The sequence below is a fragment of the Caenorhabditis remanei genome, chromosome X (assembly GCF_010183535.1).
Source record: "Caenorhabditis remanei strain PX506 chromosome X, whole genome shotgun sequence".
Classification (NCBI taxonomy): domain Eukaryota; kingdom Metazoa; phylum Nematoda; class Chromadorea; order Rhabditida; family Rhabditidae; genus Caenorhabditis; species Caenorhabditis remanei.
In genome coordinates, this window is record NC_071333.1 from 18,521,459 (window position 1) to 18,544,495 (window position 23,037).

A 23,037-nucleotide genomic window follows, 5' to 3' on the forward strand; every position below is an offset into this window, starting at 1 on the left:
ATAGGTAACTTTCAATATATTGCTGACCAAAAAAAATCTATATACATACATTGTCCACTATCTTCTATATGTATATGTATGTGAAATGCAAAGTGTCTTGAATCGAAAAAAATTTGACGCGAGTCGGGTAAACATTATGAGATGAATGAATGGTGGCACTGGTGTGCTCTTTCGGACAAAAAGTGTGTTCATAGAGAGCTATCCATAACCAGCTCTTGAATGCTCGAAACCGGACTGAACGGGGAAGTATACAAATTGGCAAAAGATTGAAGTGACCTTTTTGGTTCTAAGATTAGTGGAATATTAGAAAAATTGTAACAATTAATTTAATTGTTGTAAACAACTTAATCTAAGAAGGGTAAGACAATAATTTCTGTTTTGATAGAAAATTTAGCGATTTTGCGTTGATATGATAACATCAGATAGAATTGAGAATTGAAAAAAGAAAAAGAAAAGAAGATGGTAGAAACAACAACTATCTCTTACATTTTACCTTGACCAGAATGGTAAGTTGGCACTATCATCAAGAAAATATCACTATCATCACAAAACCCATTTTCTCAAAAGTAACTGATGTCAGAAGAAAAGTTATATTTTAACACAAAAAACTGTTTCAAGTGAAAAGGTTTTTTATGCGAAAAAATCGCATTTGAACCAAATAATATTTTTTGAAGTTCAGATGTTTGCATTCTGACAAAATTCCAAGATTTCAACCTTATTTCCACAGAAAAGACATTTTCATAAAATATACAATAGAAACCAAAAATTTGAAAATCTTGCAAATAAACAAAATTTGTGAAATACCATTTGTTTCACAAAAAAGTTAAACAAATAGTTTTGCTTCCAAAAAAGTGCTAGTGCAAATATACGGAATATTAGTAATATTTTCCAAACATTATGACGTGGCACAAAAGAAAAAAAAACACATTTAAAATTGACACCGCGTGTTCAATTGATCCTTGTTTTCACTTTCCATCCCTGCGCCCTATTGAACATACACACAACGGGGAGGTAATCTTCTGTTCGCATACATTGGTGAAATTTTTATATGTTTGTTTGATGTCTATATAAAACGTTTTGCGTTGCTTCGGTTGGCCTAGAATCTGAAATTTCAACATCTAGCGGTCTGTTCTTTATTATGACAAGAAATGGGAAGAAAAGCAAATTAAGCAATTTAAATTAGAAATTTGTGTTTTTTTATGTTTTTTACAATACAATGAGAGAAAAATAGGAAAAAATATGTACAAAACACCGCAAAACTGGATGTGTACAATTCGAGACAAAAAATAGACGAAAGAAATGGGAGATCGTGAGCTGGTGAATGGGATTTTAAAAGAATAGTAAAAAAAAAACTGATGATGAAAATTTTCATTTGATGATTTGAAGATTGTATTGATGAAGATGTTAGACCTGTATTTCTTCCAAAGTCGGTGCTTGAGCAGCAGTCAAACTGTTACCTCTTGAACATGTCAGTATGATCATAAACACAGTTTCTCTCAATTTCTTACCGGCTGTTTTGAAGGGCAAGCGCGGCACGTCCGTGACGCGGACACGTCGGTGAGATTCCCGCTGGTCGCATTGACGTTGAGTTTTTGTGCGAGGCGGATAGTAAAGGTTCCTAAAAGAAACACACGTTTTTGAAGCTCGAACTAACACAAAACTGAGAGGACAAGGGACAGAACATTTATTTGTTTCAAAAATTGTTAAAATGAGTTGAGTATGTTTAAAACCGCAAATTGTAATTAGGAAATGAGGTAGGTTTGTCATTCCAAAGGTAAATCGAAAATGTTTCAAAAATTGGAAAAAAGGTTTTGTTATAAAAAATTGGGCTCCTAGGTTATGAAGTCAGTTGGAAGATACATATTGGACATGACTTATATCATTGGAAAGCTGAGAAATAACGGATTCCACATTTATATTCAGTGTTTGCACTCGAGGCCTGTATTTGAGAAAAGAGGTCAAAGTTCTGAAAATTGATAAAGTATTATCCTTTTAACATGTGATAATTGTGAGAAAAATTCAAAAAATTTTCGCGTGTCACAAAGTTGCTCATTTTACAGAACTTTGACTTTGTTTTTTTTTGAATACTAGGCCTCGAGAGCAAACATTGAATATATAATTGGAATCAACGTTTTCCCAGCTTTCCAATCATATAGGTCACATCCCATAACTCCAAGCTGGCGACCTTCTCTACTGAGTTTGTTGAAAATCTCGAGAACTAGAATTTTTATAATTTTTTTTGTTCCCAAACATGCGTTCTCTATAAAACTCTAATAATAACAAAACCATTCTTCGCAATTTCCAAAAGCTGTTCAAAAAGCAATAAAAATTTCAAAAATCGGGGGTAAAGAATAATGCATTATACACGTGCCTGTTCCTGAAATGAATTCCTTGGAAGCGTGCCATGTACCGATGACCCATTCCGTAGATGTGGAATTCGATGATCGAATATATCGTCGTGAAGCCCGTTGAGAGGTGGTGGAGGTGGTGGCATTAGGGATAACTGATAACCAAATTCAATATTAGGGATTTAGCATCATGCCATGCGGTTGGTAGGGTTAAGCTAATTCTTTTTTGTTTTAGAGCTGTCAAAACAGTTAAAAGTATTACTATTACATGTATTTCTAAAGAAAAAGCAAGGAGGTTCATACCGGCGAGTTTAGGCTGTTATACTGTTCAGCTCCTCCTCCATGATTCGAATTGTACGTGTTATACTGCAGTTGAAACTTCTTATCCGTGTTCCGCCGCGTTTTTCCCCACTGAATTCAGAGCAAAAAATATTATGTGTGACAGACATAAACTGAGTAATAGTACATTTTCATTACCATCACCAATGTTTACGATTCAAGGCGTGTTCTTGGATAGAACTAAGGGTTAAAAAAAAAAAGTGGCTCACCTCTCTGCGCACTCCCAAAAATAGACAGATATTGAGAATCAGGAATGCAACACCAACTATTATCACAAATGCTAACGCCGTTCCATATTTTCCGGACGTCACTTTCTCACTTTCTGTGGTGGTTTGAAGTGTAGTAGGTGCTGAAAAAAAAAATTTTGGTTTGCAGAAATCTTCGCCAACTTACATTCACTAGTCTTCGGTTTAGTGGTCAACTCGGGTGGCGGGGATGGTGGCATTGGTGGCGGTGGGAAAGGCACATTCGCGAATTCCGAAAAATGACGGGTTTTTCCAAAATAGGTGTCCTTCCTGAAGTGGTCTGGCAGTAAGTGATGCTCCTCTCCAACTGGCTCCGTCTCCTTCCCCTTGCGGTGCAGTTGAGGGATGAAGCTGTTCCAGAATCCAACTTGAGCGTTACGATAGTAGTTTTTGACACGTGGTCGGTCGGCTGGAATTAGAAATTAGAATGGCTAACCGTTACCGTACCTAGGTGTTTATACACTTACTAATTTCCAAATAAGCTTCCCGGTTCGGTTGATCAAATTGTGGCCATGCAGTTGAATGGAACACATCTCCCATAGGGAAATTCTTGGACATTGGATTTGGCTTTGCGGGGTCTCCAGATTTCACAAAATTTGACACATAATGCATCATAACCTTCGAAATCCCCTTATCATCACTATTAAATCCAGAATACAACCGTTCTTCACTATCTCCTTGGGCCAACGGGTAACCGAAGATATATGGGACAATATCTCCTGAAAGAGAACCTCGAATCCCACTATTTGGTTGTTCTTGAGACCATGATCGTGTCTCGTGAGCAAATGCAAACCTAAAAAAATACTATGGTATGTGGGAGAGCTGTTTTTTTAATGACTCACATGAATGTGTTTGCCTCCTTGCGAACTTCATCAGCACTATGACTGCGAAGTGTTTCGATAAGAGGCGCGGTGTAAAGTACATCACTCAACGCGCTGAGCACTCCGTTGCGGATGGATTTTGGGTGGTCCTAAACAATTTTTGTCAAGAAACTCAAAATGGAAACAAGATGTTACCCTTGGATTCTCCCAGTCTGTATACTCATTGATGATTGAGGCCAGAATCTCTTCTCGGTGGAAATCGTACAAATTTCTGACAAGAGAACGGAAAATTCGCATCCGCTTCTCCTTGGATATCCCAACTTTCAAATCCTCATTGGAAATCATGTGATGCGATGGGTTAGAGCTGATTCCAACGAGTAGATCAATTTCTCGAAAGAGTGATCCATATTGTGTAGAGAAGGAGACTTGTGGTTTGTTGGGAATGAGCTGGAATAAATTTTTGAAGTACTAGTACTCTTCCTCCCTCCCCTCTGGCAGCTTTCCACCCAATTAGAAACAATGTGTCATGTGTGACATGCAATTAATTAGCTGATCATTAGTGCGTGCACTTCAACCCCCCACCTGTCCATCAACAATCGGTGCGAATCCCGACAAAAACGTTGGAACATCAATTTTCAGAACGGCTTTTGTAATGTTTTCCGATGAGTGCACTTGCATACATCGGAGGATTGTGTCAACGTTGTCATTGAATGAAGATGTTCGGTTTTTTGGCGCGCACTGAAATACTTTTTTTTGTTTTTAGAGAATTACTACTTATTTCGGAAGTAAACACATTTGGGAAAACTAATTCTTAAACCGCTTACCGCGAGTTCCTCGGCGAGCTGCATAAAATACTGTTGAGGATTTTGCGAAATCGCCCAAGGCGATAAAGCACTTCCATCCAAGAGGATTGCACGCCGGAATAGTCGCCTACCGGGTTGTGTTAATGGGGAGGCCATTAATAAGGAGACAAGAGACGCGCCAGAGCCCCAACCTTAATATATGGTTGATTCATTAAGAATTTTAGGTAGGTGTTACCTGCCAAGGTGACAGACTTTGAGTCACCACCAAAAGATGGGAGAATGACATTGAGCATTGTTAACGCTGACACCAAATCCGAAATTCCACTATTACCAGAACAAGAAGACGATTCACATCGACCCAGAAACCCTAAAAAAGAAAAAGAGACCAAAAAAATCATTAAAAATACAAACTGACTCACCGAAAACACCCAATCTATAATTCAACGTAACTACAATAATATGACCATACGCCGCCAGTGTGGTACCATTGAATGCGTTTCCAGTACCCCAACCATACTCGTCACCGTGAACCACAACCATAACCGGCAGATAATTGTCTCTTGAACTTTCCAACCGTTCTGGTACGTATATATTCATATAAAGACAGTCTTCAGATTGCTTCTTAAGATTTGGAAGTAGCCGATGGTTGAAATCGAATCTTTGTGCAGAAGTATGTTTGAATGCTCTGAAACGTCTGAAAATGCGAAGAACGCCTAGTGAAAATTATGTTTCCCCTACTTGGTTTCACTCAATTCCGGCATATCGGTCTGAATGCATACTGGTGAGACTTTCCGGGAATCTTTTGGCATATGTGTCCATTTCGCGGCAGATATGGCCATGTTGAAGCGATACTAAAAAAGTGCAACATTTTTGGGACGAATTTTTAGGCGAATTTTTGTCGGCAACATCTTGGAAACGTCAAAACATCACCAATCATTGACATTTTTCCCTAGAGGGAATATATCAACTTTTTTGAGCTCTTCATTCTTCATTTTTCAAGGAAGTGAAAAAAAAACAGAATAACAAAACGACTAACCTGCCCAGTCGGAGCAACACCATATGGTATTCCAAGATATTGAGCGACAGGTGGTAGATCATCTCCTTCCGGACTTACTACTTCCCCTCTCACCATTCCCCAGGATGTACTAACCGATCGAACGTCATAGGATCTGTAAAGTTAAAATTTTAAACAATTTTTCCAAAAAATTTGAACAGTTACCGTATCCTGGGGAGAAATAGAAGCAATAGAAGGTAGATAGGTTTCATAGTTTATTTTTTCACTTTTGAATTTTCATGGTTTTATTTGCTCGTTTTCTCATCTGCTGGCTTGTATCTCGGGGAACTGAAAATAAAAGAAACATTCTTCAGTTTGAAATAATTGACATCATTATGAAGCTCATAAAATATAAATTCAGATTGTAAAAATAAAAACAAACGGTTATGAGAAAGGACTAAAAAAATTGTAAGGCGTGGGTGGCAAAACACATGAAATTAGGTTAGTTATTTTGTGAGTCAACTCAAAAATGTAGCTGCAAGAAACAAAAATGATGATCGTGGTATTTCGGGAGGGGGGAATGCGAAAAAAGGAAAAAAGACAACGAAAAGAAGAAGAAAAGGAAAAAGGGCGGGATAGAAGAGGTAATGTCATCATGGGGGTCCAGCAGAAGGAAGTTGCTGTCCGGTCAATTGTCTCAATCTGCACAGAAGTATTGGAGATGAGATGGTGGAAGAAGATGGGACAAGAAGAAGGAAAATGTTAAAATCTCTAAAGTTTCGAGTAAAAAAACACTTCTAACATTGGAACATTTTTTACCAAAAATGAATAGAATAAATTGACAGATGGTCACCACTCAACGTCATTCGGTCATGTGAACTTATTTATGGACCGGACACGACAACATATAGGAATTATGTAAATTCCAATGCTTTTCTGGTCCTCCCCACCGCACAAAGTCCACTCCTTCTAAAATCTGATGGGAGGGCCCCATCAAAAACGCTCCGCCCACATTACGTTTCTTCCGAACCTCTTCGGGGGACCTAATAAGAAGCTTTTGTAGGCAATGTGTGTGTTTCTACTAATGTATCTGCCCAGACTGGAAGACCTGGGCTCTTTCCTTCCACAATGTGATTAAGATGTCGACAAGTGTTACAGAAAGAGAAAGACGAATCTGAGAGTGAAGAGAAGTCTGGGAATCACTCTTTTCTCACTTGACAATGCAGTTAGTAGGCGATAAAATGTATCCCCCACGGGGGAGAGTGAGACAAGAAGCGCGGTGTGGGGGAAGGCTTTTCCTGAATTGGCATGTGGGGACACATAATGAATGAGTGTCCCTGCCAATGTCGATTTTTTGGTGTGTTGTTACCAAGGGTACCAGGGTTTAGTACAAATTTGACACATGGATTCAGATTTCAACAAAAAATAAAAGAAGATGACTTTTTGCTCTTTTTTGCAGCTATGGGAGACCAAGAGTGCGTAGACGTCATATTGAGAAGTAGGTCAAGAAAATGAAAGTATTTTTTATTTCAACAATAAGATATTGTGAAGGAAGATGGCAATAAGGAACTGAAATGCTTTTTATTTGAAATTTCAAAATTCTGAATTTTCGAATGGAAATTTCTGGTTGAAGAGTGAAAAGGAAAAAAAAAAGCTGAGATCTCATTTTCAAAGTCATTCCAAGCTAAACCGAGCTCTGTAGCATCATAAACGTTAGAAAATGAGCGTAAAAAGAATGGAAAACGGGCGGAAATTAAGGGAAGCAAGAGCCGGGATTTATTGCCTCATTTGGAATCATGTCTTTCTAAAGAAACGAATTTTATTAGATGCGGTGAAAAGGGGAGGGGGATACTGTAGTTCTTATACGAAAAAAAAGAGTTCTGAAGTATTTGAGTATTCAGAAAGAATATTTATAACGGAAGAATGGAATGGAAACATGAAAAACCGAGCACATGGGAAACCTAGAAAAATGGGAAATCGAGGGATAAGAAAAAAGGTATCCCTTTGGTTTTTCCCATTCGTCTATCTCATGATTTCAGGACTTCTCCTCCGTTTCTCACACACTCAGAAAAACAGGTGGACTATGACGTCACGGCATCCCCTCTTGTTCTTTTCAATTGTTTTTTTGTTATATTTTATTCCATTCGACTTTGAAACTTGAAAGATTGAATGATTTGATAAAAATGTAAATTATTTGACCTATGCTATGCAACATTTTGACAAAGTTGAACAGAATAGAAGAAAAAAAAGAAAAGTGTAGGAGGGACCTGACTCTTCAGCTTTTCTCTACTTTTTCGGACGCTTTTTCTTCACTTTTTCAATAGCCATTGTAATCAAATTTTTGAAGTAAGTGAAGAAAGAGAGAGCGCAGAGGTTAACCTATTCTTCGTGTATGTCTTCTTCACTTCAACTGGAATGTATACTAGAAAATGTCAATGGAACAGTTTTTATGGAATTTTGAAGTAGTAGAATTCCAATTTGTATTCGAAATGGAACGAAACAAAAAAGAAGGTTGGGAGGGAACAAGAAACGAAAAAAAGGAAAGAAATTAGAAAAAAAAGAACATCCAAGCCTGCTAATTGTATGGGTCGCAAAAGCTTTTGACTTGAGTATTTTGGTTCAAGTTTCGGTTTTTTTCTTCAATTTTCAATTTTCAATTTTCTCGTGAAACTCAAGACGAAGTCTGTTGTTGTGGAAAGCCGATAGGTGTTAACAAAACAAAAAACGTTTTTTGAAGAAACCGCAGGATGAAATAACTAACAGGGGTGGTCTAAGCCCTTGGCTATGAGTGAATCTCCAGTTTTCTGCCAGAAACAAATGGGATGCACTTTTTTCTTATTTTAGTGAAGAAGAATCCCAATGAGGAAAGGAAAGCAGATCTAATCAAGTCTTCCTTTTTTGGGACTCACTACATGAGATTGATTGGAAAACAATGAAACCAATTCTACCTTGAAAGTTCATTTTGAACGGCAAGAAAAGTCCAAAAAGTGGAAATGACAGAAAAAGAAAAAAAAGAAGAAAGGAAAAAGAAGGAATCGCAGAATAAAAGCGTAAAAGCGATAAATAGGAAGAATTGGCAACATTTTTATCTCTTCATCTCTTTAAAAGCTGGAGCTGGAGCCGAACACCCACATGGCCCCACAAGGGATTTGATAGATGGATAATTGAGGTTGCAAACAGTTTCCATTAATTTTAGATTAAATAAAAACTTTAAAGTGTTTTCAAAAAAGTTCCTAATGACCAAAGTGGATAGAAAACGTGAAATGAGAAACGAAATGCAAATTTTTGTGTGCTTGTTGACAAGCGTCCGACTGATGTGAACAGCTTGTGGTGCTACATGCTAAGAGTTGATCCGGAATTGAAATTTACTTACTTAGAAGAGACTTGACTAATGTTCGTTCAAGTTTTTGCAAAAAAAAACGAAAACGTTTTGAACACCATAGTGCTGGTTTTTGAAACAAAAGGCTCGTGTATAATATTCAAACAACAAAAGCGCACATTCACTAGTCTCGTCTATTCTGGATATGGCATCATAGTGTCTCCAATGCCTTCACGTCGTCACTCCAGAATATTTAGAATTGAGTGGCTGGTGGCAAGTTGACTATTCCATTTATGTTTTCGTTTTGTTTCTTTTATACTTTGCAATGTTTCCGTCTGATTTTCATGAAAAGTACAGTTTTACCAGCTAAATGTAGTTTTGAGTAAGAAAAATGAGAATTCCGTATTATTAAAAGTATACGCAAGAAAAATGGAGTCATGAAGGTTAGTTTGGGCGGATTATGGCTCAAATATCGGATTCATCTTGACTTCATGGCCAATAAAATTTGATGATTTCTCTCTTTCATTTCTTCCTCTTTTTCTTCCTCAAGTTCTTTCTTAAGTTCTAGTGAAAACGGACTGCGAAACCCAGGTGTTCATGTGAGCACAAACGTTTGATTGCTTTTTTGCTCGTTTGGATCATTGGACTACGGGAGGAATGAAAAAAGTGGATGGGACTTTGAAATTTGATGATGAGCTAGTCAGTACACCTGACATGTGCACTTTATTGAGTGCAAACAGGAGAGGGAAAATGTAAAAATGAAGGAATTTTTTGAAAATATTTCACAATATTGTCAGAAGTATGTCCTAAGTGATAAGAGACACTTCCAAAATACAATGTGATATTGAGTTAACAAGGAGCTGCACGAAAACGAAAGAGAGAAGTATACATGACAAGCAATAAGAGTGTAGAGAGCTGAGACGGAGAAATCTTCTTCTCCACGGGAGCCCCGTCGCCACTTGAGCTTAGTCAGCGACACTTTTTTCTCTATGTCTGCTGATCTGAATGTATCTCCGACATGATTGTACTACTGATTGAAGGATAGAGAGATAGAGGAGACTGGAAAATGAAAGATATGAATCGAAGGCATTCGGATGCTGTTGGATGCTTTTGGTGGGATGGGAATTCATAAAAATGATAGTTATGTGGTGATAGTGTAGTGCGATGGAATTCAGGGTTGACAATTGATTTTAGAACTAAAAAACTGAAAAACTGAAATTGTTCTCACTCTGATCATTTTTGGTTAGCAGAACGATAGTCTTATTAAATTTTTCCAGAAAACTCCCGTTCTTGTAACATTTATTCATTCCCAACAACCGAACACTAGACCAGGTGGTCCCGATACCAAATTGTGTGAATTAACCAATTGGATTGTCACATTACTCTGGGCGTATCACCTCGAAAAAGTGTAAAACACAACTGTTCGTCATCCTCTCTCTCTACGCTCCCAGCCGTCCGTCCCCGGGTTATTCTGCCACTTTGACACTGCTTTTTGCAATCACTCTTCTCTACTGATTCACGAGATGGCTCAAAAATGCTTTAGGCACAACGGAAAGGATGTCTTGTAAAATTGATGATAACACGGACGGATTGACGTAATCGAGACAAGCGGGGAAAAAGGGGGACTCTGTGACTCTAGAGATAAGATCGAACCTGAGGAGAAGAAAGAACGACAACTGTTTTGTGGGCAAAAAGTGGGAAATAAGAGAATGAAGGAAAAATGAAAGAGGTGTTTTATAATTTTGGAACACGATTGTGGTAAACAATTGTTTCAACTACCGAAATTAGTTTGGAATAGTTTAGTTTCAGTTTCAGGATTTACCTGTTAAAATGGTTCAATTATGCTTTCACTGGATCTTTTTTACCTTGTTTCGTGTGATCCACAACGCAAAACGAATTTAGTACCCAGAATCATTTGCTAACTATGCATCGGCTATAACTACGTCGATTTTTGTACAAAAACTACTCCGCTACATCACCCAGGATATGACAAGACAGGACAGGTAGGGCTTGGAACTGAAATAATTTACATACAGGCAGAATTTGAAAGACGAGCGGACCACTTTCCTCATACAGTACCGCTCTAAAGATTAACAACTTTGGCTGTTTTCTGTGGAAAATGACACTTTAACAGCGCAGTTTGGTGTCACCTTATGTTAGTGTCCGACAAATGCTATTTTGTATGGGTTGGACAGAGCAAAAATACCACATAATTTTTGTAGTTGACCAGTTTTTTGTAGAGACATTATCTTGAAAGTTACAGGTGGTCAAAGTGAAAAGCACCAAAATTTCGCTAATTTGCACTGAAATTAGTCGGTTTTGGGAAGACATTACCTCTTACCTTTGCTTCAGAAAAAATGGTCATTTACGAATATGATGTAGTATTTTTGCTCTGACAAACCAATTTAAAATGAAATGTGTGAGACAATCAAGTGACCCCACTGTCAGAAAAAAAAATTCCACAGAAAATAGCCAAAGTTGATAACCTTTTGAGCGGTACTGTATATCTTTTCCTCACCGCATTTAAAAATGTCCATCTGGGTTAGTGATAGTAGGCCGGTGACGAATGACAACAGGTATTGGCTCCGGTGGATTTTCACCCCCTAGATAGAGGTTTAGGATATGCTAGTGCTTTTGGGGTAGCTTCCAGCGATGTCTTATTTAGGTAAAGAAACTCACTATTAATGTCGTTTGTTAGTGTTTTGTATTTTTAATCAAATGAAAAACTTTTTCGGGGAATACGAGAACACAAGTTTTTAAAACTCTGTGTTTTTGGTTTACCAAACAGAATAAAACATGTACATTGGATACTGTAACTTTTGAAATTTCAAACAACAATATGAGATTCATGCTTTTTGGAATGTTTGTGAATTGTAGCTATGGTGTTACGTATCTGGAACTAACTATCTTCTAATTTTTACACTGTTTTTTGTTAAACTGAAAATATTTAGCTTCACAACGATTTTCAGAGCCTGTTCAAATGTTTCCCATGTATCTTGATCTTTCAATCGACCCACATGTCTGATTCGGGTCAACAATGAAACTACACAGATCATCAGAACAAAGGAAAAGAAAAACAGAGAAGGAACCAAAGAAAAAGAGGACCGCCAACGGAAGCGGCAATGCATCCGCTCACCAAATTTCTGAGTCTTTGTCGAACTTCAACTCGTAACTTTTTCAACCCTTTCCCCTTGTATCACTTTCTTTGCCCATCTATCCTCTCAACTCAAAAAAGAAGTGAATGGGATCTCTCTTTTTCCCCGCACATAAAGTTCATTAGTGGTTGACAGCAAAAAATATAACCGAATTTGGCAGTTTTTTTTGCGTCTCTATTTCTCAGAGAATGTTAGAAATAGAAGCTTTTTGTGTTTTCTCTCATTATTTGTTTTTCCTATTTTGCTTGATTTTTCAGATTCATAAGGGTCAAGTAGGATCCATTGTAGTTCTGTCAGAATGAATCAAATTGACGGGAAATCTGCTAGAGCACTGCTTCTCATTTTATCCACCTTCACATATCTATTATTCGGAGCAATGGTGTTTGATAAACTGGAAAGTAAGTTTTTTTTTGTTTGATACAAAATTTCAATCAATGTTTTAGGTGAGGAAGACACTCGGGTCAGAGATGAAATTGAACGTATCACTGACAGGTTGAAGAACAAATATAATTTTAGTGAACGGTAACTATTCTGAGTTTTAATAACTTTTATAGTAAAATTATTCAGGGATATGCACTTATTCGAAGCCATCGCAATCAAGAGTATACCTCAACAAGCTGGTTATCAATGGCAGTTTGCAGGGGCATTCTATTTTGCAACAGTGGTTATTACAACTGTCGGTAGGCGGTCATTACATTAATAATTCAACTCAAACTTGTTAAATTTAGGATACGGCCACTCCGCACCTTCTACCAGTGCAGGGAAACTATTCTGCATGGTGTTCGCACTTTTTGGTATACCAATGGGTTTGGTTATGTTCCAGTCGATTGGTGAGAGAGTGAACACATTCATTGCATACAGTTTACATAAAGTAAGTAATATAAAATGAAAATATTTTGAAAAATTGATTATAAATTCAGTTCCGCGATAGCTTACACCAACAAGGATTTACATGTCTGCAAGAGGTAATATTATATTTTATATATATATAGTTTGTCCTTTCAAATCTCAATATTTAATTACTTTCACTACAGGTCACACCAACACACCTGCTCATGGTTTCTCTATCAATTGGTTTCATGGTGATAGTCTCTGGAACTTATATGTTTCATACCATAGAGAAATGGTCCATATTTGATGCATACTACTTCTGTATGATAACTTGTAAGGTTACTTTTTATCGATTCTTTTTCATCATAATTCAATTTTAGTTTCAACAATCGGATTTGGAGATCTGGTACCTTTACAACAAGCAGATGCGCTTCAGGCTAAACCATTATACGTTTTTGCGACAATCATGTTTATCCTGGTCGGACTTGCTGTATTCTCTGCGTGTGTTAATTTATTGGTTTTAGGGTAAGCTTAAATTCAAGATTAAAAAAAAACAAATTTAAGAAACCCCGTTTTCAGATTCATGGCATCCAACGCCGATGAGGTGACTGCAGCTAATCGTGAACCACCGAGCGCAATAGTTTTGGAGCGGTTTGCAAGGTAAAAATTGCAACAAAAAACAGAAAACTATTGGAAACTAATTTCTTGTAGAAATTCCCTTGTGGAATCCCAACTCTTCAACATCCAAAAACATAGTACGGTTGGTGTCCTACCAGGACGACCTAGGAGAATGGTAAGTATAAAAATTATAATCTAACTGGTAGCTTGCAAAATTTTAGTATTCAATTGTCCCAAATTCCGCTGGTGACGTACATCTGCGACGGCGATCTACAAGGTTATCGGATTTTCATTTTTTGGTCAACTTCTCACTATACATGTTTCAGAAGAAGCATTCAAGATACAGTATGCTGTGGTTGTTTTAAACCACGACCTCCTCGATACAGGTTCTCATTGACGAGACGACCGACAAATATTTCACATTTGGTGGATTTGGAATTGTATTAGATGGCTCACACAGGTATAATGAGTTATTTGTTATTGTTTTCATTATTCAACAAACTATCAACATTGAAAGACAAGTTTATTGCGATTTTAAAATTGAATATGAACCCTGTTTTGAGTATATGACTTTGTAATTGAAATAAAATGTTAGGCGATGAGGTGTGGGGAGCTGAACATAATTCCACATGTACTAACAACAATAAAAACTGAAAACGTTATCAGACAACATCGGTCTACAACCATAGCAGCGAACTTCCAGTCGTTGGCAGCTTGCTCATCCTGAAATACACTTTTCCGGTACTTTTTCTTATTTTGTTTCTTTAATTACCCTCTCATCTTCCTCCATCTTTTTTCTCATCGCTTTTGTCTGCGATGAAATATTTTTCAACTCCAGACACGCTTTCTGCATGTATTTGTTCAACTCCGTCATCAGTACTGCAAAAAGTTTATTATAACGTTTTTTGCTTCGGTGGTCTTACTGTCTTCCACATAAGACTCCGCCATAACTTTTGAGTAGGTGACTCGCGGCGCCATTTCCTGAGGAGCTACTGGCATTAAGTGATTATGTTGAACATGGAATTCTGCAAAAAATATAAATGACTAGGATTATTATGGTTGTGGAAAGAGAAGAGAAAAAAGTGTTCTTCGAAACTAGGCACCGTCATCTATATCAATATTTTGTTGTTTTCCCATTTTGATATTCTTCATTAGTGACAGTCCATCAGAAGGGTGTACTGAATCTGTAGGCTTTCCTATCATCGGTCCCTTCCCATTTTTGAATGAATCTTGTTTAGCTTTTTCTTCCGCCTTCTCTGCTTTGAGGTGTGTGCAATTGAACACAGTTTTGCCAGGTCGTCTCATCAGAAGCATCCATGGAAGCCAAATCAAAAGAAGCTCACGGAGCTGAAAACTCAGAAAATTAGGACAAAATATTATTTGTCAGCTGGCTTACAAATGGGCTCATTTCATGGGTCTCTGGCTTGCGGTTGTGAAGATTCAACACCAACACAGTGAAGACAACAGAGGCGGACACTACTAACATACAACATGAGAAGAATGCACCGATAAGTGGCACGGCTTCAGATGTGGGAGGTGTCATATCGGCTACCATACTCAAGAAGAAACAAACGGAAAGGAGGATAGTGATTTCTGAAAAAAAAAACTAAAAATTAATCATAATTGAGCCTTGATTGTTACCTAAAGTGATTTTCTCTCCTGCATCTGGAGGAAGTGTAAATCCTAGTACAGTCATAAGTGATATGAGAAAAGACGGGATGATAAGATTTAGTCCTGAATATGAACTTTAATAATGAAGTAAATTTCCGGAAAATTACCATAATATAATGTGCGCCTTTGAATGATAAGATAGAAAAAGAGAGATGGATATGGTTGTTCGTCGAATATATTGGTTTCGTGGCGAGCGGGAACAGCTAAACAAGAAAGAAAAGTTGTCTCCTTCTTTCTTTTTTTTTCTATACCTAACAAATTCCATTCACCGTTTTGCACATAATACTGCACATCAATTCCTTCATCAGATATGTTTTTCCCCTCGGGACCATTGATTCTCAAGTCGATGAAGTTACCACTATATGTCCACGAACCAAACTGGAAAAAAAGCGACGGAGAGAAAAGATTAAGGACCAGAACCCGTATTGCCTTTAGTTCTCATTCATTATATTTTCGTGAAAGTAAACAATCACTTTTTCCTTTTCAATATATATAGAAAAATGGGAGATGCGTATAGAAATGGAGAGTTTTCTTACTCTACCCCGCGACCCAAGATTAGTAGATGTAGTTTTGCGATAAAACGTTTACTCGCCCTCCTTTACCCCTGGATTAGACCTTCCCATCTTCCTTTTTGTCTGTTTTTCAATAAAACTTCAAAATTGAGAAAAAAAACTGTCAAATATGTAAAATATTACAAACCTTCAAATGACATATTTGATCATCGAATGGAAAATAGGTGATATCAATTTTACACGACAATTTGAGTATTCCCGGGGGTACTTGGAGCACGTCGCCGGTGTAACTCACAACATAGTTGACTGGATATGTTGAGTCGAAGTTTTCATCCGCGCTGCAATATAATAATAATAGTATTGCAAAAACAAAATTCAGACAGATCTTTGAAGCGTAGTACTGGTACCTGTTATACAGCAGCACATCTGGCTTCCATATTGCATTTGCATTTCCAGGTATTCTGATGTCCTTGATACCGCCGTATTCACTGGGATCCCACTTCAATTTGTAATCTGTCCATTGATATTCTATCCACGCCACTAACGTGATTACTTGGTTTTTTTCATCCTGGAAATTAAAATTTTGAAAATTTGAGAAGCACACAAAGCTTTTCAGGGTACTTACAACATCTAGAATTTGTTGTAAATAAATCTTGACAGATACTACCAAAGGTTCTGATGAGTTAGCTACAGGTCGCTCGTAGGGGTCATAGTTGTGTCTGAGATCTGCTAGAAGACGGTACTCGTCAGCACTGCCGTGGACTTCGGTGAGTAAGTGGAGGAATACGCAGAAAAGTGTCTGAATAATATGAAAAATTGAAAAATAAGGAGAATATGAATAAAAATCACTTACAGTAAGTCGCAGCACCGGAGAAAACATAAGTACATTTCCCGTCCCCCGGTGAGAACGGATCTAACGAACGAGACCTTTTTCGGGGTGGGATGGAGCACTGGTCAATGTGGTGCGACCGAAAACTGCTCCGCTGGGAGTTTTAAAGGACTCTGCACACTCCAAACTCCCATCATCATTTCTTTCATAGTGGGCGTGTCTCTGACAATAGATGTCCCCTTTTTCCTTCCCGTTTTAGTGCTTGTGGAAAACGGCGGGGGGAAAAGAAAATGAAAACGGAACTTGTTCTCATTACACCCAACTACCACCACACAAATTGAAGGGCTCCTTATTTATTTGGGATGATTGAATTCCAAACGAGGACCCCTGGAGATTGCACTACCTACATGATTGTTTTAAGTGTATATACACTGATGTGCTGGGGGACAAACTCTTTTGTTTGAATCTCTCATGATGGGACCATAGTCCAGGACCTTAGTCTGAAGAAAAATAAAAAGTGTTTTAAGTGATGCTGGGAAAAAACGAAATTAGAATAGCATGGAAAAAGGCAATATGCAAAGAGACTATGAGATTCCCAAACCGTATGGCTATTTTACGAGGACACCGGGAGCGCAGCACAATACTATTTTCATTTCGACAGCGGCCGATGCACAGCGAATCTGTTTTGTTATTGATTGATTTTTGTTATGTTTTTCTGTGAAAAAAGTGGAAAATTGATGAGTCATAATAAATTTTCATGATGTAAAGTGTATCGAATTCTATTCGAAGAAAACCGATGATTTAGTCATCATAGTCGTGTCATTCCCCTCAGATCTTAATCTCTTCTCTGGTTTTGAGGACAGTACGTGTTTTCAATACCCAGTCGAGACTTTTTTCATTCTCAAAGCCGCACTGGTATACTTAAAACGAACACCTGTTCATTATGTAGTCCTTTTTTTGATCGCCACAAAAAATCACATCTGCATATGCACCAAACTCTCCCCTTTTTCTCTAAAGCCTCTCTCATTTTTGCTTTTTACAAGTGAATGGCAGATGTTCTACAATGTTCTCCTCACTCGAGACGAATGTAGATATTTCACTTTTTTTGAATAGCTGCTGATCGATTCAACTCGGTTTTCTTATTACAATACAATTATTACAGTAGATCATGACTCTTATCTCACCACCACCTCCACCAATTCGCAGGAGCTCCTTGGTCAAGCCAGTCGAATATTTTTATTTGACCATCGAGCAACGTGTAAGATCCCAAGATCCCTAGTGTCGCTTAAAAATCAACCATGTAAAATTATTGCAGCTCACACTAAAGAAGGCTCGTGTCGTCCTCAACGCTGTGGTGGATTCGATGGTAAGTGCTGTCAAATGTTGACTCATTATCAAAATATAAAATTCCAGAAGAAAAACCCATCGATGGACCTGAAAGCTGAACGAATCATCAAGAAGGCTCGAGACATTCATGCACTGGTCAATACTATCCTTGAGAGCGACCATCACATGTTTTTCAAGGTTTGTATTTAAAACTTACTATTGAAAATCAAAGAGTCAGTTTCGAGATATGGGACGTGACCTATGTCATTGGAAAACTGCTAATATCAAATACATATTTAGTTTTCGCCCTCGAAACTTGATATGCGAGAAAAACAAGATCAAAGTTTTTTAAAATAGAGAATTATTTGTAAAAAAAATTACTTTGTTGATTTGCTATAATTTGACATTTTTCTGAATTTTGTCCCTGTTTTTCTCGAACAACAAACTTCAAAGGCAAAAACTGAATATACATTTGGATTCAGCGTTTTCTTGGCTTTCCAATAAAATAGGTCACGACTCATAACTCAAAACTGACTAGTTAGAAACTCAGGAAAATTGAAAAACACATACATAATTTTAGATCAAGGAGCAGGAATTCAAGGATGGATTGCAAAGTCTTCGCGATGACATGAAGAAAGCATTTTTCTGAGCCCCAGAATCCTAAAGCTACATTATATCAATATTCTACGTGTTGCATTCTTTCTCACTTGTTAATTAACACATGCAATAAATTAAATGTTCCCTACACTTTACTCTTCACAACGTGTTTCTCCGCTTCGACACGTTTTATCATACGACGAGCCACCACCGCCCTTTTGTGCTTTTGTGTTCATCTTTGAAAAGAAGAAATCTGATCGGTTTGTTGGCAGAAAGAAACAAAATGTGTGAGAAGAATGTGGACAATGGCATTTCCCACGTGTTTTGTTGCTTGTATTCATGTAAAAGGTGTCGATGTCTGCCGATATTCGAAATCATGATACCCACGTAGGTATTTCACGGTTTCTGTACGCATTTTCTCCTGAGAAAGAACATTGAAAAGTATTTTCATTTTCCCATTGTGATAATGGAAAATCTGTTTTTTCTTTATCCTTCTTTTTTTTTTGGAGATCTGATGCGTGCTGGTTTCCCATCATAAATTGACAAATTGAGAAAAATCTTTGTTTTCGCATGGTGCACTGTCCCCACACCGACTAATTCGTCAAGATTCTCACGCTTATTTTCTCCGCTTACTCATACGGACCAATAAGAATGTATTTCGTCCTGCGATTCATACTTGGATTGTTGTTTTCTCCAACCTCTTCTTGAAAATCAGAATCATGTGCTTTTAGCTTTTAACACACCCACCCACCTACAAATCCATCCAACTGGAAGTGATTTTTCATATCGTCTTGACTTTGGTTCGAAAAACTAAAAACACTATCAATTTCATTTTTAATACTGAATTTTATTTATTTTTTAATCCCATCCCGATACGTTGGATGCCACCCCGTGCGTGCGCAACGTGATGGGTCGTATTACAAGGCACAGGGCGGTAATACCTGGGCGAAAAAAAGAAGAAAATGAAGGAAGAAGATGGAGGTGCGTAGTATATATTTTGTTTGTATTTGTTTTCTTTTTACGTTGCTTTTTGATTCTAAGCACGATGCCAACGGAGACACGCAAAAGATGAATCTGGAGAAAAGAGGGGGGAACTGGGGTTGGGTTTCATGTCAAAACAACCTTCGACATGTTTCTTTTCTATGAAGTATTCTGATTTTTCACTTTTTGTTTATTCAGTTCTGCCGGGTTTTCATTTTGTGTGACTTTAAGACATTCTTTATTTTACTGAAAAGTAAAATAATTTAGCTATGCCTATGGTTACTGTATGTCTCGTATATTCCATGATAACCTGATAAGATATTTGGCAGACTTGTCAAAACTGGGGTCGGCCCGCCTTGGCCCGTCAGCCTGGCCCAAATTCAAAAATGGATACTCATTATTAACCGAATATTTTGATAAGTTTCGAAAATTCAGAAGAAAGTGCTAAAACTATCAGACATATTCATTTTTCGCTTGAATTTCTAATTTTTAGTCAAAATCTAGTCTTTTTTCAAAAAAATTCAATATTCAAAATTTGTTCAAAGTATGTTTCAAAACGCGGGACGGGCTTGCCTACGGCTCGTGACAAGTCTGGAAACGTTTGAATGATGTTCCATGATTACTGTATCTGTGGTGTATTGCCTGATAAGATATTTAGAATCCACTGAAACAACTTTGGAGGCTCATCTGGAACCCCGAGTAACAATCCCCGATATTATTTCAGCGTTTTTTCTCTTTTTCTACCTTCAATGGTTGCTAAAACGAGCGCACTTTCTTTGCACTTGAACCCTCCAAAAAACTAGCTTCAAACCAGTCTCGAAACTTCAGAATTAGCTCCATTCCATCAATGACATATTTACTTACCACCAACTATCCTGAAAGTTCAGGAGGCGGCGGCAGAGCGTATTAATCCAATATTAGTTACCACCTCGCAATCATCATACAAACAAAACAGAAACAGAGGTACACACAGAGAGAGGTAGTTTGTAGTTGGAGCCTCCATGAGGAGTTAGAGTTCATGAGACAAGTTCCATGACCCCGCTCACGCAAGAAGCGCATTGTTTACCCACAGTTTTTGCCATCATCCCTGCCATTGTAGACAACCGGATTGACGCCCTCCCCTAGCGGCTTCGATGGGAGTAAGGGAGGGATCACCTCACGTGGAAAAAAGTCGCTTCTTTTCCACTTGTCATACCGCTTTTACTCTTGGCGGAGAATGAATGGTATTACCACTTGGCTTTACTCGATTTTTTGTTTCATTGTCATTTATCTTTGAGAGAAGAAAATAGGAACTTGGGTTTTACAAAGGTGACATTAGTGATACCATAAGTACTGTATTATAACGGCACCCCATCTATATTCAGAATTCATGAGTATGATTATCATGGTTTTTTTTCTTGGTTCTGATTGAAAGCAGCGTGATTGGTAACTTCTTGGTTAGAAAATAGAACGTTCTGTTGTAAATTTTATCCTTGTACCCAAATTCCACTTGTTTTCTTTTCTCTCCTATTTGAACTTTCTAGCTCTTATCACTCGAACATTCTACAGTGACTCAAAAGTTCATGTTTGTTTTGCCCCTCCTGGTGCAAAATAAATCTGCAAGTCGCTTCCAAAAAAACTTCACTCTGTGCCATACGCTCTTTTCCTCTTTTCCCTTTTCGCCTGATATCGAATTTCAACGTGTAATCTAAGTTGATTCCAAGTTCCAAACTTTTGAAAATTTTTCTAGTTGTTCCTGGTCAAAATTATTTTAGAATACTTCTCCGAACCTCGAAAGATGACACATTTCATATTCAACCACTTCACTCCACCACATTTGGTTATGACAGCTCGCTCGCCATAACCTAGGTGCTTATCTAGGCGGCAGAAACCAAAATGGGTTCGGAATGGGTTTCTATAGTGCAATTGCTCTTGCTCACTCATTCATTCATTCATTCATCTCTTCCTCTTCTTTTCCACAAATGTTCCACACTTCCCCCCATGGTTAAAGTGTCGTAATTGTTTCATACGAAGGGAGAGTGACCGACTAAAGACACATAAATTATTTCTACGTTTGTTAATGAATTGGGTGGTGTTGAAAGTAGGAGGTTTATATAAAGTTCACCTTTTGTAGGTTTGGTTTCAAATTTTCATCTCAAAACATATAACTTTGAATGTTTGGCACCCCAAAAAATAACTTGTTGTCCGCTATACCTCCCATAGCTTTTTTTACTGGCTGGGTATGCGAAAGAAACACAATTTCCCAAATTGTAGGTATTCTTCTCCTCTCCCTTCAACCTAAAAGTGTTGGTTGTGAGCTGTGAGCACGTAGACGTCATGAAATATTCTTTTTCAACCCACCCCCTTCTATTGTCTCAAAGAAACGAGGATTTTTTTTGTTGGTCTTAACAAAGTAATACCAGCAGCCTTAAAGTAGGAAAAGTAAAAAACTGCAATTTGTTATACCAGAAAAATGCAAAAAAAGATTTTTTGTTGTTGTTGTTTTTTTGGATTTTTGCTAGATTTTGTATTCCTCACCAAAACTCAAAACCACTCGACCTTTTCTATTATATTAATTATTCCGCAAAGGGTCACTACGAATGTTTCGAGAGTAGTGAAGTTGTAATTAAGTTTCTCCTCTCCATTTCATTTCATACCTACTCTTCCGTACTTTCCTATTTCTGAGTATTCCAGTTTACACAATAAATCTCATTTTTCACATTTTTCTTAAATTTTGGTTTTAAAAGTGATCGTTTTATTTTTCAAGTTAAAACTAGAATTCTTATATGGGTACTGTAATTGGTTTAACTATACGACTATATTTTCAATATTTTCTCTCACATCACAACTTTTTTTTTCAAAATTTCAAACGACCATTTTCATATTCAAAACTTTCCATTTTCACATTTTTTCCTATCATCACTATCATTTCTTCTCCTTTGTACAACTATAACCCAGTCAACATACACATGTGTTAAGAGAAGTGAAAAAAAAGTGAAAAGAGGCGAGATGAGAGTGCCCTCCGGAAAAGTGTGAGGGGTTCTTAACAAATAGCTCTTTGTGCTGTGTTGTGTGGAATCATCCTTTTTCCGAATATTTAACCAGACACATCCATTTCATTTGACCACCACTATTACCAACCAATGCTAACCAATTGCATTTACAAACGGCATTATTTAGATAGGGAGAGGAGGGAAGAGTGGCTACTAGGTATTATTTGGATTTCTTTTCAAAACAATTGGAATTTGGGTTTTTGGTTTTCAATAGATATATTCTGAGTTATCTATATGCTTGCATTCTCATAATTTTTTTCTTTAATCACTTTCTCCAACCACTTCATTCACTTTTTTTTATTCTTACAGTTGTTTTCTCTTGTTTTCATTTTTTCTTCTTCCAATCGTTTCTCCCACACAAAAGATCTCTTTTACATGCTTCCACCTGATGAACTTGTAATAATTATACGGTTAAGCGGACGATGGTTAGCACCATCATCATAATTGAGTGGTTAATCTATTGTACGCGGGGGTGAGAAAAGAGAAAGTGTCTGTGAGGAGGAGGAGGAGACCTCTTCATTTTCACCCTGACAGTAATCAACTAGTCTTTCTGTCGCCTCTTTTCCCGAACAGAGATGGAAAATCAACGGAGGAGCGTTTTTCCTGAAAATTGGTT

The 23,037-nt window shown here is 37.5% G+C and overlaps 3 protein-coding genes across 3 annotated transcripts; 2 read left to right on the forward strand and 1 right to left on the reverse strand.

The window, feature by feature from the left end:
- Positions 1 to 12,322: 12,322 nt before the first annotated feature.
- GCK72_025746 (uncharacterized protein) lies at positions 12,323 to 13,920 on the forward strand (the record flags this gene model as incomplete). Its single annotated transcript, XM_003105577.2, has 11 exons — positions 12,323 to 12,422; positions 12,468 to 12,546; positions 12,592 to 12,704; positions 12,753 to 12,895; positions 12,945 to 12,989; positions 13,059 to 13,188; positions 13,236 to 13,380; positions 13,435 to 13,515; positions 13,567 to 13,648; positions 13,695 to 13,750; positions 13,800 to 13,920. 11 exons carry the CDS (start codon positions 12,323 to 12,325, stop codon positions 13,918 to 13,920), a joined length of 1,095 nt encoding a protein of 364 aa, XP_003105625.2.
- Positions 13,921 to 14,064: 144 nt separating this feature from the next.
- Positions 14,065 to 16,536, reverse strand: GCK72_025747 (uncharacterized protein; the record flags this gene model as incomplete). The annotated part of the gene is made up of 12 exons (XM_003105423.2): positions 14,065 to 14,196; positions 14,246 to 14,352; positions 14,397 to 14,498; positions 14,577 to 14,820; positions 14,870 to 15,066; positions 15,115 to 15,207; positions 15,252 to 15,347; positions 15,396 to 15,522; positions 15,844 to 15,994; positions 16,064 to 16,224; positions 16,282 to 16,455; positions 16,510 to 16,536. The coding sequence occupies 12 exons, from the start codon at positions 16,534 to 16,536 to the stop codon at positions 14,065 to 14,067; spliced, it is 1,611 nt and encodes a 536-aa protein (XP_003105471.1).
- Positions 16,537 to 17,653: 1,117 nt separating this feature from the next.
- Positions 17,654 to 18,460, forward strand: GCK72_025748 (uncharacterized protein; the record flags this gene model as incomplete). The annotated part of the gene is made up of 4 exons (XM_003105536.2): positions 17,654 to 17,743; positions 17,801 to 17,851; positions 17,899 to 18,009; positions 18,392 to 18,460. 4 exons carry the CDS (start codon positions 17,654 to 17,656, stop codon positions 18,458 to 18,460), a joined length of 321 nt encoding a protein of 106 aa, XP_003105584.2.
- Between the last annotated feature and the right edge of the window lie 4,577 nt (positions 18,461 to 23,037).